At 45.1% G+C, this 20,744-nt stretch overlaps 1 protein-coding gene across 1 annotated transcript; it reads left to right on the top strand.

The window, feature by feature from the left end:
• Positions 1-1,143: 1,143 nt before the first annotated feature.
• Positions 1,144-17,359, top strand: LOC131286798 (uncharacterized). Its single transcript, XM_058315798.1, has 4 exons — positions 1,144-1,365; positions 14,796-15,082; positions 16,813-16,940; positions 17,013-17,359. Exons 1-4 carry the CDS (start codon positions 1,307-1,309, stop codon positions 17,277-17,279), a joined length of 741 nt encoding a protein of 246 aa, XP_058171781.1. The 5' UTR covers positions 1,144-1,306; the 3' UTR covers positions 17,280-17,359.
• Positions 17,360-20,744: the final 3,385 nt, after the last annotated feature.

Here is a 20,744-nt window from a genome sequence, read left to right as displayed (position 1 = left end):
GAAAATAAAGCTTTTTAACAACATCGGTAAAAGAGTAAATGAGGCCCCGGGCTAGATTCTCCTCTTCCTGCTGGTTCACATTAAGCGCCTGAAGCTATGCAAAGCGCGACACATGCATTCGTTTCGAATTTTTGAACGCTAACGGTTCGCTTAAAAGAACATAACGGTTTAAACTAATCACCCAGTGGAGGTTTAATGCGGGTCAATATACTTTTACATGTTAAGTTACTAGTAAGTAAACTATACCACACATGATGGACAGCATGAAACAATGAGTTTAGCCGAAGAAATGATTTGGAAACGGCGGCGCGCCCGCAGCGAGCGAAGCGAGCGGACTGCGCTAGGTCTACCGAAAAAGAGAGTTTGTTATAGTTTTGAGAAATAAGGGGGGCCCGTGGGCCCCCCTCATACCGCACCATTAGGTTGATTGCGTAGCCGAAATTAACGGTACACACTACGGTTCAAATACTCGTAGGTTGAATTTAACGAATTAATGTATCACCAATTGCATACATTCAGTTTAAACGTCCACAAGAGGTGTACCCACGATCGAAAAAATGGCGGCCGGGGCCTCATTTACTCTTTTACCACAACATCGATTAACAATTTTCCTTACAGCATTTGTCTTTTTGGCTAGAACCTCTATGCTATTGTAACTTGTATTGCTTTTAGGCATACTATAATTTAGTAGTACAAGTGAAGTAGTACGATTTCACTTTTAAATGCAGGTTAACTCACAGCACTTTTTCCCTTTTTTATTTGTGGTTTGAATATTTCAATTTGAAAGCCCTTTCGTAAAGGCCAACCACTGACAGGTTCAACGATTTGACAACTGTCAAATCCCATACACATCGGATTATGCCAACTTCTGGAACACAAACGCCGTTGCTTGAACGATTTCAGGTGCAGTAAGCATCCAGCACTTGTTTGGTGTGTTCTGTGTGTTTTTGCGTCTCGCGTGTACTGTGAAAAACGCGTGAAAAGTGTTTCCATTTCCTTCCGTCAGGTAACGAAAAGCGACGGCGAATACAAAAATAAAAACCGTACATTCAACGCTATAGTGCATACTCCACGCCCTAAGAGCTTTCCGCTTCCCCCACCCGCTGCATTTAGCTTCTTTGCCTCCCCCCACCCCCACTCTGTAGTGCTTCTTCAGCCTCCAACGAACAGCCTTTCCCGTCGTCAGAGACTGGTTTCATTCATTGGCGGCTACACTAATATTCACACACGCACACAGCGCGGGGTGACCGCGTTCACCGCATTCGACGGCATAACTTCTCACTCGTACGCGTGCAGTGGCAAAGTAATGCAACAAAATTCGGAGCTCCTATCTGGGCGTGCCAAGAAGACCACAATAACAACAGCGTAAGTGTCTGCGAACGCACGGGATCTTTTGTTTAGCCGCGGTGCATACCGTGGTCCAAGCAAGTGCAGACCGAGCATTTTAATGGGGGTGTACTGTGCTGGCAGGCATTGTGGCAGCATCCCATTTTAAACTCCAAACCACACGGGGCCACGACGGAACGGCCAGTACAGTCGGTTGTTTGATTCGGTGAAACACGGAGATTGACGACGGTACGCAGTAGACGTAGTCCGTGGTGACGAAACTCACGTTAAACATAAAAAGACAAACATTAGAAACGCCCGCTGCCCGCGCAGTAGGCGCTGCCTAAGGCTCGTGCAGACATCTTTAGGTTTGTTACAGTGTTGTGTCGTGTTCTGTGCCTTTGCTTCAAAATTCTATTACATTTTATATGTTTTACTAGGTAAAACGGCCCGGTTACACGGGCCAGTTACAGTACCCATTGCACGGGTCCCAGTTACAGTGCCCGTTTACAGGGCCCGTTTACAGGACACGTTGAATGTTCCCAGTTAAAGGGCCCGGTAACACGGCCAATTTACAGGGCCCGGTTACACGGCCCGGTTACAGGACTCAGTTCACAGGGCCCGGTAAGTCGGCCCGTTGACAGATCCCGGTTACAGGGCCCGTTTACAGGGCCTAACCTTATGAATGTAGTTTACTGCTTAATTTTATTCTGCATTGGTTATTTCCATTACGTTGCAGCACCACTTTTTCCAAGAATACATGCAATGTTCGAAAAAATTGTCCCTAAAATCTCGAAAACGTTTCATTTCCTTCGTACTGCAAACTTTGAATGAAACTGTGTAGCACGTTCACGCTTTGCCGTTTTCATTTCGGCAAAGTAACCATCGACTACCAAAAACTCGTCCAGCGCAAGAAAAATTTCCCCTACCATGCTGCATCCATAGTATCCACTCTAAAATTACAGTTAGACGTAACGATGGCATTAGATAGCAATAGCGAGAAGTGAGCGAGCGATGGGAGGGCGAAAGTGAGATGGACTGTGCTGACGCGTCAGGTTCCCCTTTACAGCGTAGAAATTTCCCCTTAACCGCTATGCTGTTGCTAAGGGAAACCAAATACCGTATGCGTAAAAATGTTTGCACCACCGTGTACACCATGTACCGTATGCGTGATGATGTTTGCACCATCGTACTGAAATAGTTTCCGTTTTCTCTGAGCATACAAAAGGAAATGAAACGTTTTCGTGATTTTGGTGACAATTTCGAATCGAACATTGCATTTACTCTTGGGAAAGGTGGCAACGAGATGAAAATAACCAACGCAGAATAAAATTAATAATAAAACTACTTCCATAAGGTTGGGCCCAGTAAACGGGACTTTAACCGGGCCCTGTAAACGGGCCGTATTACCGGGCCCTGCAAACGGGCCGTGTTACCGGGCCGTGTTACCAGGCCATGTAACGGTGTCCTGTAAATTGGCCGGGTTACCTGGCTCTGTAAACGGGTCCTGTTAACGAGCCGTGTCACCGGGCCATGTAAATGGATTCTGCAACCGTGTCCTGTAAACGGGCCGTGTTACCGTGTCATGTAAACGGGTCATGTAAATGGGCAATGTAAACGGGTCATGTAAATGGGCAATGTAACCGGGCCATGTAAACGGGCCGTGTTACCGGGCCCTGTAACCGGGCCGTTTTACCGGGCCCTGTAACCGGGCCATGTAAACGGGCTGTGTTACCGGGCCCTGTAAACGGGCCGTGTTACCGCAGTTTACCGGGCCCTGCAAACGGGCCGTGTTACGGGGCCATGTAACGGGCACTGTAAACGAGCCCTGGCACCAGGCCCTGTAAATGGGTTCTGCAAGTGGGCCGTGTAACCGGGCCGTTTTACCTAGTCGCCCTCTTAAATTACAGTTAGACGTGACGTTGGCATTAGATAGCAATAGCGTGAAAGGCGAGCGTAGGGAGGGCGAAAGTGAGATGCAGACAATTTCTACGCGTAGAAATTTCCCCTAAGCGTAGGAATTTCCCCTAAGCGTAGGAATTTCCCCTTAACGCTGTGCTGTCGCTAAGGATACTATGGATGCAGGATGGAGGGGAAACATTTTTTTTTTGGTAATCGATGGATACATTGATTATCGATGGTTACTTTGCTGGAAAATAAAACAAAGCAAAGCGGAAATCTGCTACACAGTTTCATTCAAAGTTTGTAATAGGAAGGAAATGAAACGTTTTCATTATTTTGGGGATTATTTCGAATCGAACATTGCATTTACTCTTCGGAAAGGTTGTGCTTCACGTGATGAAAATGACCGACGTAGAATAAAATCAACAATAAAACTACATCCATAAGCTTTGGCCCTGAAGCCGGGACCTGTAAATTGGCTGTATTACCGGGCCATGTAAACGGGCCGTGTTACCGCCGTTTGCCGGGCCCTGTAAACGGGCCGTGTTACCGGGCCCTATAAACGGGCCGTGTTACCAGGCCGTGGTAATTGGGTCCTGTAAACGGGCTCTGTAACCGGGACCTGTAAATTGTTCGTGTTACCGGGCCCTGTAACCGGGATCAGTCAACGGGCCCTGTAACCGGGCCATGTAAACGGGCCGTGTTACCGGGCCCTGTAAACGGGCCGTGTTACCAGGCCGTGGTAAACGGGTCCTGTAAACGGGCTCTGTAACCGGGACCTGTAAATTGGTCGTGTTACCTGGCCCTGTAACCGGGACCAGTCAACGGGCCCTGTAACCGGGACCTGTAAACGGGCCGTGTTACCGGGCCCTGTAACCGGGTCCAGTCAACGGGCCCTGTAAACGGGCGGTGTAACCTGGCCCTGTAAACGGGCACTGTAACCTGGCCCTGTAAACGGGCCCTGTAACTGGGCCGTGTAACCGGGCCGTTTTACCTAGTCCCGTATACAAACTCCGCTAACTGAGTGGTTCCATTAGACAGTACGATTGAGCGAAGTGAGCACGTAAGCGAGATGAAATTTCTACCTTGAGCTTAGATAGCAATAACGAAGGTGAACGAGCGAAGCGAGCGTGAAAGTGAGATGCACAATTTCGACAATTTCTACCTTGAGCTTAGATAGCAATAGCACCGTTGAACGAGCGAATCGAGCGCCAAAGTGAGATGCACAATTTCGACGTTCCGGTTTTCCCACGCACTGTACGGTTTCCCCACTTGCTGTTATTTTGCTAAGGATACTATGGATGCAGCATGGTAGGGGAAATTTTTCTTGCGCTGGACGAGTTTTTGGTAGTCGATGGTTACTTTGCCGAAATGAAAACGGCAAAGCGTGAACGTGCTACACAGTTTCATTCAAAGTTTGCAGTACGAAGGAAATGAAACGTTTTCGAGATTTTAGGGACAATTTTTTCGAACATTGCATGTATTCTTGGAAAAAGTGGTGCTGCAACGTAATGGAAATAACCAATGCAGAATAAAATTAAGCAGTAAACTACATTCATAAGGTTAGGCCCTGTAAACGGGCCCTGTAACCGGGATCTGTCAACGGGCCGACTTACCGGGCCCTGTGAACTGAGTCCTGTAACCGGGCCGTGTAACCGGGCCCTGTAAATTGGCCGTGTTACCGGGCCCTTTAACTGGGAACATTCAACGTGTCCTGTAAACGGGCCCTGTAAACGGGCACTGTAACTGGGACCCGTGCAATGGGTACTGTAACTGGCCCGTGTAACCGGGCCGTTTTACCTAGTCGCCTCTCAAATTACTGTTACACCATGCCATGAGCTTAGATAGCAATAGCATTGAAAGCGAGTGAAGGGAGCGCGAAAGTGAGATGCAGACAATTTCTACAATTTCTACCTTGAGCTTAGATAGCAATAGCACAGTTGAACGAGCGAAGCGAGCACGCAAGAGAGATGCACAATTTCGACAATTTCTACCTTGAGCTTAGATAGCAATAGCGAAGGTGAACGAGCGAAGCGAGCACGTAAGCGAGATGCACAATTTCGACGTTCCGGTTTTCCCACGCACTTTGCTGCTGTAGCTAAGGATACTAAGGATGCACGATGGAAGGGAAAATTTTTCTTGCGCTCTGATTGGTTGCGCGGTTTGATGAACGTTGAATGAATTTTTGGTAATCGATGGTTACATTGATTATCGATGGTTACTTTGCCGAAAAATAAAGCAAAGCGGAAATCTGCTATACAGTTTCATTCAAAAGTTTGAAATAGTTACGAAATGAAACGTTTTCGTGATTTTGGGGACAATTTCGAATCGAACATTGCATTTAATCTTGGGAAAGGTGGTTCTTCAACGTGATGAAAATAACCAACGCAGAATAAAAATAACCAACGCAAAATAAAACTACATCCATAAGGTTGGGCCCAGTAAACGGGCCTTTTACCGGGCCCTGCAAACGGGCCGTATTACCGAGCCACGTAAGCGGGTCCTGTTAACGGGTCGTGACACCGGGCCATGTAAACGGGTCCTGTAAACGGGTCCTGTAAATGGGCAATGTTACCGGGCTGTGTAAGCGGGCCGTGTTACCGCCGTTTACCGGGCCATGTAAACGGGTCCTGTAAATTGTTCGTGTTACCGGGCCCTGTAACCGGGACCAGTCAACGGGCCGTGTTACCGGGCCCTGTAAAAGGGCCGTGTTACCGGGCCCTGTGACCGGGTCCAGTCAACGGGTCCTATAAACGGGTCCTGTAAACGGGCCCTGTAAACGTGCACTGTAACCTGGCCCTGTAAACGGGCCGTGTTACCGGGCCCTGTAAACGGGCCGTGTTACCGGGACCTGTCAACGGGCCCTGGAACCGGGACCTGTAACTGGGCCGTGTAACCGGGCCGTTTTACCTAGTCCTTAGCAAAATAACAGCAAGTGGGGAAACCGTACAGTGCGTGGGAAAACCGGAACGTCGAAATTGTGCATCTCACTTTGGCGCTCGCTTCGCTCGTTCAACGGTGCTATTGCTATCTAAGCTCAAGGTAGAAATTGTCGAAATTGTGCATCTCGCTTACGTGCTCGCTTCGCTCGTTCACCTTCGCTATTGCTATCTAAGCTCAAGGTAGAAATTTCATCTCGCTTACGTGCTCGCTTCGCTCAATCGTACTGTCTAATGGAACCACTCAGTTAGCGGAGTTTGTATACGGGACTAGGTAAAACGGCCCGGTTACACGGCCCGTTTACAGGTCCCGGTTACAGGGCCCGTTTACAGGCCCCGTTTACAGGACCCGTTGACTGGTCCCGGTTACAGGGCCCGGTAACACGGCCAATTTACATGGCCCGGTTACAGTGCCCGTTTACACGGCCCGGTAACAGGACCCGTTTATAGGGCCGGGTGACAGGGCCCAGCTACAGGACTCAGTTTACAGGCCCCGGTAAGCCGGCCCGTTGACAGGTCCCTTTTACATGCCCTGGTAACACGGCCCGTTTACAGGACCCGTTTACATGGCCCGGTAATACGGCCCGTTTTTATTTTCGAAAGAATTGTCACTAAAATCTCGAAAATGTTTCATTTACTTCGTACTGCAAAGTTTGAATGAAACTGTATAGCACGTTCACGCTTTGCTTTGTTTTATTTCGGCGAAGTAACCATCGATTACCAAAAAACTCGTTCAGCGCAAGAAAAATTTCCCCTACCATCCTGCATCCATAGTATCCTTAGCAAAAGTATAGCGCCTGGGGAAACTGTAAAGTGCGTGGGAAAACCGGAGCGTAGGAATTGTGCATCTCACTTTCATGCTCGCTTCGCTCGTTCAACGGTGCTATTGCTATCTAAGCTCAAGGTAGAAATTGTTGAAATTGTGCATCTCGCTTACGTGCTCGTTTCGCTCAATCGTACTGTCTAATGGAACCACTCAGTTACTGGAGTTTGTATAGCGATTCCAACCCGTTCCCGGAGGTGAATTTGTCTGTGATGATTAGGTTCTTATAATCACGTAATTTATCGAAGTGCTTGTGATTTATCAAAGTGCTAGGGCTAGTATGGAATACCCACAAAATTGTAAATCCTAATTTACGAACGAAGAAGTGTACAAACTTGTGCGTCGCGCAAGTGAATTGCTTTCATATGGAGGCAGCAAAGTGTAAACTGAATCCCTCGATGGAAATGAATGGATAATTCTTCGATGACTCACGCTACAAATACACACGGTGTGCCATACACCGAGATTGGAAGATCTACAAAGATCGTGTTTCTCTGGAAGCACAATCACTGCGATCGCTTGTTAGCATTTGAAAGATTACAGGGCGGCACAGAACGTACATGGGAGGGGCCCGAACCAACGCCGCGACACACAGACGTTCATTAGTCTGGAGTGATGTACAAGACTAAAGACGCCTGGGCTCACGAAACGATCGCGTTGGCGCTGTCAGATTGAAGAAAATGTAGTTTTAATGCGCTACCCTCACGATCGATCGCAAATAATAGGTGGTGGTGCGTCGGAATGTCCAACCGTTCCCCGATGAAAACAGGTGGCCATCGGAAGGAAAACGGTAAACAGTACTTTAAACCATTTTGTCCGATTTTTCCCGAAGCTGGAAGGTGCAAAATGTAATGTGCTCTAGAGCTTTGTTTGCCTCGCGCAAACACACTCCAAAGCCCGGGCCTGGGGAACCGCGAGGATCGTTTACGGGATCGTTCGACCAACTTTAGCACTATCCATTTCTTAAGCAAAAAAAAACGGCCGGGGAAAACCCGCCATTTGGCAACTTTGGACGGTTTGGGACGCTCGAAAATGTTTACCCTCCGCCGTCAAGACAGTGGAAAACAGAAGTTGTTTTACCGACTGGGTGTTGTTGGCCTACTCCCGAGGAACACAGTGCCATGTGTTTGGCAAATGCTTGAGTCACCCAGCCGAGCGGCGAAACGGTTCCACTTTACATTCCGGCAAGTTTCAATTTGGAGCCCAGCTTTTTTTTTTCTTCCCGATGCAAAAGGACAAATAGTTTTGCGTGGAGTGAAACAGGCAAACACCCCGACCGGCCATTTTCCCCGGTTGGATAGACCCCGGGTAGGTTGTGCAACCGGTGGGCAAACTCGTGTGCCTCTTGTATTTAAACTTTTGGTAGGATGTAAAATGATGCCATCCGGTTCATCAGCGAAGCGAGCAGTGAACTGTACAACCTTTGTTTTCTCCGCGTCTAATTGTAAGTCCGCGGGGTTGACACCACTGCTGGTTATCGGGACAATACTGTGCCGTCCAACATGGTGCAATAAATGCTCACGAAACGTTTATTTTAGTTCCCGAAGGGAGAAACGACTAATTGTGCAGGAGATAATATTGACCCCCTTGTGCAAAACCATACTTTGCTCGCAGGACAGAACAAGATGACCAACAGTGACAACAGAAGGAAAGGGGAACACATTTGAGATGCTCAATCATACATTTTTGCGTTTCATTTATTTTCTAACAATTTACATATTTTCTACCGTTAGGTGAATGGTGGTACATTGTAAAACATGGGCTGGCATAGTGGTGTCCGTCCACTTACCGGCACTGAAACCGTTTGTTAGGAATCGTTTAAAATACCCGTTTAAATGCGCTGTCCGCACTGAAACTTCGTCACATACAACCTGATCATGGTCAAGAAAACAACGACATAGGAATGTCGTTTTATTGGAGAATTAGAAAATTGTTACATGCAAATGAATTATTTACTGCAGTGTGAAATGCATTCGTGTATATGAAAAGAAATACTGCGATAGCTCATTCATTGGTTAAAATATGGCCTTGCAACGCTATGTGGGAACTCTACGTTTCCCATGCGAATTGTCTTATGTTTGAGGGCATTCTATCCTGGGTTATTTTCCTGCCGTGCGACATGGAGCTATAGATTGTATGCCTCGCCCTACCCTGTGTCGTAGTAAAACAATAGTCGTCCGGGGGTTAGAAGAAAACCGATAAAAACGTCCGGTAGAACGTGAGGTAGAGTGTTTTGGAACATCGTGTGCCGCACAGGGTGGGACGATCCACCTTTGGGGTAGACCCGAGAGGTGGCCTCAGCAGTGTTTGGATCGTTCTGGCAGAGAGAAAGTAGAGTGAATTATCGATGTATGTTTTCACATGGCTCGCCCCATGTTGATACTACTCATGTAAAATTCTTGCCCCAATCATAAACCTTACCTTAGAACGTACGATAACTGGCACCCGTGCCATCCGTCCAGCATGGGTGCGTCTGGTCGAAGTACCGCTCGGCAACGGCACCGCGCGCCCTGAGCGCACATCCGGCCGCCTCAAAAGCCACGGCCACACAGCCCGCCTCCGAACGTCCCGCAATGGCGGCCACAATAAATCCGCTCGTAAAACTATCGCCCGCTCCGGAAACGTTCACGATTTGCGTATGCTTGCGACTGGGATAGAAGCGTGCCTGGGACTGCCGGGATGCTACTTCCGCGTACTTTCCATCGGGCTCAAAGAAGGGCACCGGTTCCGGACACCTGCGGAACACGGCCACACCGTACTGACCGAGCGTGACTAGGACATGGTCGATCGTCGAGTTAACGTACGCACCGAGTGGTTTCAGATCGGCCAGCAGCTCGTCCACGGTGGCGTACTCTTCCAGCGTGGTAGTTGCGATCGGGCCGGGATAGTGAAGCGCTTGGGCCAGCTGCCGTAGTTCGTAGAGGTTCGGCGAGGTGAATTTGACGACCTTCCGGGCAAGGGCGGCCATCTGGGACGATCTGGTGTAGGGTCGAGCCGCGATTCGCATGTCGGTCGGTTCGAAGAAAACTACAAAGAAAATAGAATCCCATTAAATCTTTAAGAGTGGCGTTTTTATAAATGATCCATAAAAAATATGGCATAATAGTTAGTAAATTTGATTTTCTGTGAAATAGAAGTTACAATACAATTGAAAAACATCATAACCTTCGTGCTTCGTTTAATGTTACGTCTTAAAGAAGACAAACCGCACCCTAAACCAAGAGTGCAACGCATGCATTTCACGACCGACCGGTCAGCTGGGTCACGGGTGCACTTCCTACGGAAGGTAGAGAAAACACGCTAATCACCCCTTCGATCCACGCTTCGTACGCTCTTGTGGTTTTTCCGATGGTGACAAGTGTCTCCGTATGCGTGTTTTATGTGTTTAGAACCGCTTGCACCGGTTGTCATATTGTGGTTTGACGTTACTCGCGGATTGTTAGAAAAGGGCAACCCGCCCCTCCTTCCTCGACCATGTTCCCAAGGGGGGTAACAAAGCGGAACACACAAGCCTGTTGGGGTAAAAAAAAATAAAAAAAAAAACACTTGGACACTCTGTGGGTGCTTACCGGTAATGGCGAGAACACGATATGTGTCGTGGCACATTAGTGTAGGGCATGCGGAAAAATGTGGGTATTTTTCGTGGCTATTATCCTCGCCCGGCCGTGACACGTCTTAATTGTGCCGCGGCCCACGAAACAATGGACACGACGAAACCGTGCATTTTATGGGACCGCGGTGTGGCGTCTATCACAATCTAAACATCTCTCTGTGGTGCACTGGTGGCCACAACCAAGAGTTACCATTGTGGGTACGTATGCATGTTATTATTGCATGCTTACGCTTCTCCCGGTCTTAGGAAAAAGAATACGAAATAGCGTCCTTCGAGGATACGTGGATGGTGAATCGTTTCGGTGGCCTTGACGACTCTATTGTGAATCAGGGAGCCGGAATCGCTCGGTAAGGGGAGGGGGTTTTAAACGACCCCATTCAGTGAGAGACTCGGTACGTGTGCTACAATTAAAGCAAGTGCTAAGAGGTAGGAACTATTCCTGCATGGTTAGGCTACACATGGTTTTCTTCTGCCCTTCGGGTTTTCACAAAGCAAATCTATCTCATCAACATGTCGCAACTCCCTGTAATGCTTAGAAAACGTATTTTTAAAGCTCTAAATGAATGGAAATATAAAAATATTGATGTAGTTTTTCCAAAAACCTTAATATTTTACAAAAACAAAGTTCGCAAATAACTGTTTCAATTCTACAATCAAGCAAAATTCTTTACTGTACCTGTACTTGATAATTTATGTTTAAACCCCATTCTTCAATAGTTTTCTAAACTTATAAACATTGACTTACTTTTATATCCATAGCAAATTTTATGTTCATTAAAAATACGATCTTACTGAAAATAGTCCCAAAACAAACAAATCGATCATCGACCACTATAAATACAGTCTGCTGCAAGTAAAATCGGACACTCGAAAAATGAGAAGGTCTGCTGTCTTTCCGCAAGCCTACAGCATTCCCGGAACCGAATATTGACCTTCAACGTATACAGTTCTATTCATTAACTCTTTCACTATGTAAGTAAATTGAAAACGAAATCAAAATCGATTGTTTTACTGAGATATGGCTCAAAATATGCGCGAAGACCCGAAAAGCGGACACGCAAGTAAAATCGGACAGCTAGGTTTCTTTGCCGTTTGGTGCACTTCAAGTGGTCGCATGTCGTTGTACCTGCACATTTATTAGTTGGCCACTATTGTTCTTTGCACTTGATTTATAGGTACCCAAATTATCATACAAAAAACCCATAAAAAATAACGATAAGCTGACGAGAATGTAAACAAAGATTGTTGCTATGTATTTCACTGTGGATTATTTGTAATGTTTTAGTTAAAATTTAACTAAAAATGATTTTTTATCGTAAGTTTCTAACACAATTCACTTTATGCAATGCAAATAATCAAAACAGGTGTTTGAAATTCAGCATTTTCTCAAGTTTTCACTTGTAGCTAAAAAAAACTTGTAGCCGTTTTGGCGTGCTTTCAACTTATTTTTTATAATTTTCTTTACATAAACTCTTTAGTTTACGTCTTTCAATTATCACAAGAAGTTTTAAATTGGTTTGTAGTCGTACAACCACCACCATAAGTTCCTACAAGTGCTTTGTTACCCACAAGTGTATTGTTATTGGATGACGGTAGTGAGCAGTTTGGGCAGTTGAATAATACCCATAATCTAGTATCCAGCAATGTGTGTTTTGGATTATAGTCTTGATAGAATACAAAATATTACTTCAAATGTTAGTTATTAAGTGCTAGATTTTTACTTAATTTTGAAAATATTGATGTAATACACCTTGTTCATGATGCCGTGTATGACATGCAGCTTCCTAGGAACTTCGACGGAGTTACGATACCATATGATTGATCAATCATGTCCAAACTTCAAGATTTTTTTAACTGATATGAAAGCTAATGGTTAATACCTTTGACTGTGTTAATATATATGATGAATTTTCTTCATTTAACCATTGTTTTCTTACTTTAAGAACTCTTCTTCCCACGTTTCCAAGTGGGTTACTGGGTTATGCTTCATTGATCTCGTTAAACTCAGGGCTTCAGTAATGAAATTAATAAACTTTCATTTCACAAGATTATCCAATCCTATTCTGGTTTCCTCGTAAGTAGTTTCCCTTCATGTTTGGATCATCTTACTGATCATAATCTGGGCCATAATCCCATCTGATACTAACAAGTTTAAGTTTGTTGCTTCTGTGTAAAATTTGAGTATTTTTGTTTCTTCATTTTGTTGTCTACCTTGCAACTACAAAGAACAATAGTGGCCAACTCATATTTGTGGTACTAGAACGACCTAAAGTCACTTGCAGTGCGCCAAACGGCAAAGAAACCTAGCTGTCCGATTTTACTTGCGTGTCCGCTTTTCGGGTCTTCGCGCACATTTTGCGCCGAATCTCAGTAAAACAATCGATTTTGATTTCGTTTTCATTTTTCTTACGTAGTGAAAGAGTTAACGAAAAGAATTGTATACGTTGAAGGTCAATATTCGGTTCCGGGAATGCTGTAGGCTTGCGGAAAGACAGCAGACCTTCTCATTTTTCGAGTGTCCGATTTTACTTGCAGCAGACTGTACTTCTATTCACATTATCGGAACACAGTACTGCAAGTTAAATCACCATCCATCTTATGCAAAACCATTTTCACTGCCCAGCACTTAAACCAACCAACAAACCAAGCTAAGTGTATCTCCTCTGTTGGCTTTACTAAACTCTTTGATATATGAGGACATAGGTCCTCACCTTAGATTTTAAGTTGGCCATTCATCGGCGCTAATGCCAGGCAATAATAGCACTTATTTATTATTGCCTCACTGAAGAGGGATACAATTACCGCTACACGAAAGGTTCTTGATCCACTAGTCCATAGTTTTCGCCAGCATTTTGCCAGTGAGAAAACAGTAAAGTCGAGTACCGCATCGTCTTGGCAATGTTTCGTGACGCAAAACACTTTTCTTTGTTCGCGCTCCAGTTTGGATCGTTTGGTAGAAGAAGGTCCTAGTTATACTTCTGACGTACGTAGCTTTTGATGGCTAAGGAAATGGAACCACTTTTTATTGGGAAATGTTTTTTTTTTTTTGCTTCTGGAAGATGTCGTGACATTCAGAAATTTAGAAATGTTAGTTAATCCCGTAATCCGAACTTCGCGGAATATGTTTTAGCGGTTCGAATAAAACATACGCAGGGAAAAAAATTAGTTAATAAATGTAAAAGTAATATAAAATTAATGTGATCGTTAAAATAGCTTGAAAATGGCAACAAAACCATATGACGTAAGAACGAGTCAAAAGATTTCTGTAAATTCTTAGGAATCACCCCTCAATTTCCTACCAGTTCAAGCAGAACATTCCACTCGAAAATTACTACCAACACCGGAAAAAGGCCATTCAGCAGGGCAACCCTGAATGCCTTTAATCAACTTGCGACCCAGCCCGATGTTTCGACCACTTAATTGCAATAACACTAGCAAACTTTCTTCGCGCACCGTCATGGAAAACGGAACGATTTCGATTCCGTGTTCCGATAGAACGGCCACTACCGTGCGTGCGGTATACATAGTTTGCAAAAACAATTTATTTGTTTCCACCCTCGGTTGTCGGTGGATTTGTCCCAAAACATGAACCCTGTTGCGCTGGAATGGTGCAATTATTGCAAAACTTTCGTCCCAACGATGGGAGCGCGTTCGTTCTGCAGGACGGGTGTGTTTTGCACACTTCCGGCAACAGGTTGTTTGATGTGTTCTGTCCAATGCTTGGGTTTCCCCTGCTCACCCCAGGTAGTTGTGTTTAACATTCTTGCACGAATCATTAACCATCGAATTCAAGGGATGGTTAGAAGGGTTCGTCTGGTGTTCAAGGGAACATTCTTAATGGGTTTTTTTATTTTTAGGCACAATGAATACGACACAGTGCACGAAAGCATTGCATTTTTCTTCCCTGCATTCTAAATCATGTTAATCACTGCAGACCTTACTCAATGCATGCAAAAGTTTTTATGTTAAAATCGCTATAATTTGTCCCGAAGTGGGAGCATCACCTGTCTCTACGTCTGCCAAATCCTTTCGTTTTGCTTACGCATGTTCTAATGCATTCCAGCCAAACATCCTATTTCCGCATGGGCTTTGCTTTTTTTCGTTCGCTTTCGCTTTCCTGCCTACGGGTCCACATTAATCCGACATCTATTCTCTCGTTTCCGGACTTTCCAACTTCTCCTACACACGACAGTGACCTCGCCAACATGAAACGACGATCACTGTCGGGCAACTGCGGCGTCGGAGTGTTCGTGATTGCGCTGGTGACAGTGCTGGTGGCGTTTGCGACGCCGAGCTGGCTGGTCAGCGACTACCGGATCACCGGCGCTAAGCTAGATCGGCTCGGCCTGTGGACGCACTGCTTCCGCTCACTGCCGGACGTGAACGATGACTACCAGCGGCGGTTCTTTGTCGGTTGCCGCTGGGTGTACGATCCGTTCACCACCGGATATGACGAGATCCGCGGCTTCCTTATACCACGTAAGTATTGTTAACGACATTGCGACATTGCGAGGATCCAAGTTCCAGTTCTTGGTACCAAGGGGTTTCCACTACAGGCACGGATCAACACACGGACCAACTGTGCTCGTCTAATTGACTCGACTTCTGCTCCTCCGTACGCGCGCGGCCATAGTTGCACGTGGTGTCATTGAACGGCGCATTCGCGTATGATTGTCGCTCAATTGGACTAATTAATGCTAGCAGTTCCGCGTGGCTGGGGATGAATTGTTGTGCTCACCGATGGTCACCGGGAGGTTGCCCAATGAGTCACGCCGGGGGCGATTTAGAATGATTCCACAATGGATAGAACAACATTTTATTTGACTGCCAATTTTACGTTTTCGACTTCAAGCTATCGATTTCGGTAAAGATTCCAAAGCGTGTAAATTGTTAATGCAATGTTTTGATGCTTCTTCTATCAAGTTTAGAAGAAAAAGAGTATTGCCTCTACAGGATATATCAAACAATATCCGCACTTCGTATTGCGCACTTCGAGATTTTTGGAATTCCAACTCCAATGCTTATTATCTAGCTATCCAGATCGACCAGATCATTTCGTTTGCATCTATTTCAAAAGTCTTTTCATTTAGTATCTACTTGTGTACATACATGTTAGAATTCTAGCCGCTCCTATGTTAGTGGCAAAACTAATTGTGATTAGAACAGGAAAGGTTTTCACGGAGTATTAATAAGAGGGAAAAAAGCATGCCACCTTGTTTTGTAGTTAACAGGCAAGAGTGTCTCTTGAACATGTTGTTAAATTCTAACGAGTTAAAATCTTCTCTATTTTTAATCACTCTTTGCATATCATATAAAGGAATGTAAGAGCAGAACTGTTATCATGCAGCAAACAACTGTATCAAATTTGCGTGTCGAATCACTAGGAATAGTGCTAGTATTTTGTTTTTATTAGTAATTTCTAATCATATGAACAATAGTAACATTAATTTGAAAATGTTTCCATGTCCGAAACTGTTCGGTTACCACTTTATTTCAATCATTTATAGTGATAGGATTGACACAGGAATTGGCTCCCGAGCAGTCCAGAACCGCCCGGGCATATCGAAGAGGTGTTGAAACGTAAAACTGACTCATTCGCTGACGATAGCAATAGAAAGAAATGATCTAGGGGCCGTGGCACGCGTCACACATTATGAATTTATATTTATTGTTTGCAGCACAATGGCGCCCATCGCTAATAAGATGTTAAATCGGCCGATCAACCAATACCGGTGGTCGCGATTCTGAGTTAGAACCACTTTTTGCCGCAGGTCATGACGATACGGGTATGGGCAAAACAAAATAGAAAAGGGACACCTCTAACCGACCGGCTAACAACAAAAGTAGGTTGTTACAATGTGGTTCTGGCATGACGTGTCTCGCTCGCTGGTTCACTGACTCGGGCCACGCGTTCGGTATTCGTTTGGCAGTTCACTGTCGGTAGCGTGCGATGGCAGAACATGAATGGGTGAAATTGTTTTGCTTGCCCCGACCACGCTTACGCTTGACTAAAGCAACAGAGCAGGAGTCTAAAGTCAAAACATGCAACAAACACTTTGGAAAATGTATGACTTTGTGTTACTGTTTTTTGTTCTGGTTGAGAGTGCGATTTTCCTTTTTCTCAGAGATGTTATTGAATTGTTATTGAAGAGTGGAGTTTTTCTATGTATGCGATTTTTCGAACTAATACAATATCTCTTCATTTTTAGCTTTCATGGTTGCAACGCAATTCTTCTACACCCTCTGTGCCATAGGCGTAATCATAGGCATGGTTTTGGTACTACTGTACTTCCTATGCGCCGGACCGGACCAGAAGTTCTTCGTCAAGCTCATCAAGGTAGGACACGGCGTCGGATTACACCTCTTAACCTCGCACAGATTTTTAACACAATTCCACCTCCTCCGGCAGGCAATCAGTTTCATCACGCTGGCCGCCGCCGTCTGCGGTAGTATCGGCGTGATCGTGTTCGCCTGCTTCGGCAACAAGGACAAGTGGATGCCGGAGCACGCCAACAACTGGTTCGGCTGGTCGTTCATATTGGCCTGCATCGGCGTAGTGGCATGCGGCGTATCGTCTTCCCTGTTCTTCACCGAGGCACACGTGCAGGCCCGAAAACGGAGGCAGCTGAAGGAATCGCAAACCCAATTCCAGATGGATAGCGAATCGAAAGCATGAGGAGGCACAAATGGCGGACACTTAATGCTATGGTATGCTGCATTTTTTCCGCTGAAAAATTCACCCAGCCAAACGTACTATTATCATTCATCACGCACAATGCCGGCTGGAAGGGCGTCTAGTGGCGAAGTAATCGAAACGAAATCAAATCGTCCAAAACCCATCCTTCGCTGCGGCAACCCATATCCCAGAATATCCCATCGACCGATCGAGCGTGGTGTGCATCGAGGACAAAGTACAACAGTTAACAGTTGGTGAAGCGATGGGACAAAAATGCGTCAAAAAACGTACTACTTGTAGCAGATAAGTTTCTTTTCTTGAGAGCAATCTCAACTGGCAAACATTCCGTCCGTTTGTTTTAGTTTAAGAGCTGTATATTTGCTGGGCAGTATTTTAACAGTCTACAAATCATGGCAAATAATCTTTCCGTCCGATTGTTTTTTTTAGGAATTAGATGTGCTATCTTTTACATAACGCTATTTTTAAACAGTTTTTTTTTACAACCAGTTTAAATGCATTGGAATCCGATAAGTATTTTCAACAGAACGAAGATAGTCGTTGCACTTAGGATCGTAAAGGTACATGCTGAGCAGCCTCTAATGACATAAAGAATGGTTTTGTTTTACTTTTAGCGGAATCAAAAATGTTGCTTAGAACCATAATCACAAACTGCTGCCTTTATTAAGATAGTAGTCAATCAAGCCATGTCTAAACCTATGGCGCCACAATCTATTTCGTCCATTCTGCTAATTTAATTTTAAATTAAACTTTTTTACCGTAACAAAGATCTACATTAATAATTCTAAACTCCAAATGCAAGTGAAACACACTCCACTTCAATTTTATTCTTTTAGTACCAAAATAAAGGTATCATAAGATAGACAACGAATCACGGTTGATTTGTGCGAAACACAGCCTTATCAAACATATTACAATCAAATCGATCGTTAGTGTGTAACATTGGAACATCATATTGTGTTCAAGAAAGGGAATGCGAATTTTTAAACAAAAAATCAGTTCGAAATACATGTAGTAAGAAAGAAAAATATATTCCGGATGCGGTAAGATTTATACAGAATAAAATAAAAATTAAATTTCATCAGATTGTGTTTTGTTTTTGTTTATGATGTTACGAATCCCCTAAGGAAAGTCCCTGGAAACAAAAATCAGATATGTTAGAATCCTTGTCCAGTTCCAGTTCGGTAGTGCATCAGAGCGGATGTTAGCAGTGCACGAGTTTCCTGAAGGGTTAGCAGAAAAGTAAGGTTACGGCACGACCGCGTGGTGACGCCGAGCTGGAGCTCAGGTCAGACAAATCCTAGCTGCCGCACATGTCGTGCTGTTTGAGTCAATCAAGCGGACCACGAGTTTTTGTGTCTTGACAACGGAAGGAATTATCCCTGCCGGGGACGGCGGGTGGACATATGGCTTTTATTGCCGGTCCTTAAGGACGAGCCCCTTCATAGGAGTTCGGACAGAGTCGGTACGCCTCTGGTTACGAGTAAGGGAACAAATTGTTCGACTTAGCGTAGGAGGATATACCCCGACTTGCTAATCGAAAGAAGAAGAAGAAGAAGAAGAAGAAGAAGAATCCTTGTCTTTTGTCTGAAAAATCTCTTCCACTCACGATACCTGCCAAGACAGTCGAAACTGTGACTACACCGGACATTTATAGTTCCAGTGCTCACATACTCCTCTGAGACATGGCCAAAAATCTGACGAAACTCCTTTAACAATGTTCAAGAGGAAGCTGCTCTGCAGGATTTTTGGCTCCGTTTGTGAGGAGAAAAAATGGGCGAGCCGATATAATGACGAACGCTTTGAGTTGTACGGAGACCCCACTATCGTACAGCGAATTAGACTCGCCAGGCTTTGGTGGGCTGGTCATATCATGCGAATAGACCGGACGATCGTGCCTGTAAAGTACTTTTAGGCCGTTCCGAAGGACAGAGGATGGCGTAGAAGAATCCGCCAGAAAAGCAGGGATATGGGATTGGAACAGTGGCGAGCGAGCGTGAGTGGTTTCGGATGGAGCTTTGTCAGGCCAAGACCGCTCAGCGGTTGTAGAGTCACATAAGTAATCTCTCAAATTCCTTTGCTTTCCATAAAGGATTACCCCAAAATGGATGGGGGTACCATCCCTTTTTAATCAATCCAGTTCCTGGTATATACTGGAAGCAAAGGATCCAAACAACGAATAAACTCCGGCTGCTGAATGATAAACGAAAGTAAAAGGAGGATTACAATGGCTCCATCAATCCGAAGCTTTAGTTACAATTGTTGAAAGTCTATGCGACCTAAATCTTCCACTTACAATACATGTCAAGGCATTAAATGCGACTCCAACATAGTTACTTTGTCCTAAGCTACACAACCTTTCTTAGCCCTGCTCGAGAGGAAGATAAGGAGGGGCAATGAAGGAGAGTGGCAACAGAATTGTATCAGTTTGGTAACTGAGAACGATTATGAATGGAGCTCGATCAGGACAAAGACATTCATTTCACATAAAAATATATGTTATTTGTTTTATAAAGTTCATTAGCAAAAATAATGTAATTAATTTTAAATGGTCCATACGTCGGCACAGTAGTTACTTTCGCCTCGTCTAGAGGCCATTAGTACATTCCGTTAGTACCTCACGCATTCACATCATCATCGGAATCGTCACTGCTCATTATGACTCTTCGGTAAGTTGTTCGATGGTGCTTTAACTCAATAGTTCAGGTAAAACATAACTAAAGTGCTTAGTTGAGCATGCACTCCGCTTTTTGGTGGCTCTGAACACGAATGGTTTGTTTTCGACTTCATTATGACGCGAGGCTGCACCAGGATCTTCGGCATGATGTCTGAATGTGAATTTGATTTCGGACGAGGTGCCCAATGACGCAAATGGTCGAGCCGTAGTTGGTCCAGATGTTTGTGTGATAGATTCTTTCCGTCGATCCGATGTTGCAAACGCAGAGAACACGTTAGACTTCGGTGGCTCGGGAAGTCTAACATCTGGCAGGACGAGTGGAACGGCGAATTTGAACAAGTCCCGACATTTGACGGACGTTACTTTCTGTTCGTGGTGCTGCTGCCTGCGCTCAAGTATTCGGGGCACGATTAGTTCTTTGAAGGGAAATGATTGGCGGCGTTCTGGCGTCTGCAAATGTATCACACAGCTGTTTGGTTGACGACGGAATGAGTTCTCAGGCGGTTCCCTAATCACATTTTTCTGACGCAAAAATTCGTTTGCTGCACACCTACGCGCCTCAGCCAGTGGGGCAGAAAATGTGGCCAGCATTCTGGTTTTTATCTGATTGTCGTCAAAGGCCCTCTTGTTTTTCTTCACTGCAGACGCGGAAGTCCGACTGGACATCATGCGTTGTTCGATGTTATATCTAGGGTTACGTGGCACAGCAGATGCGCCACCATAACGCGTGACCCCGTCGTAGAAGGGAGATGCCAAGGAGGAACGTGCGA

This window comes from Anopheles ziemanni, chromosome 3 (genome assembly GCF_943734765.1).
Source record: "Anopheles ziemanni chromosome 3, idAnoZiCoDA_A2_x.2, whole genome shotgun sequence".
In the NCBI taxonomy this organism is placed as follows: domain Eukaryota; kingdom Metazoa; phylum Arthropoda; class Insecta; order Diptera; family Culicidae; genus Anopheles; species Anopheles ziemanni.
Note: the sequence above shows the minus strand (reverse complement) of the source record. Positions and strands in the feature narration are given on the sequence as shown.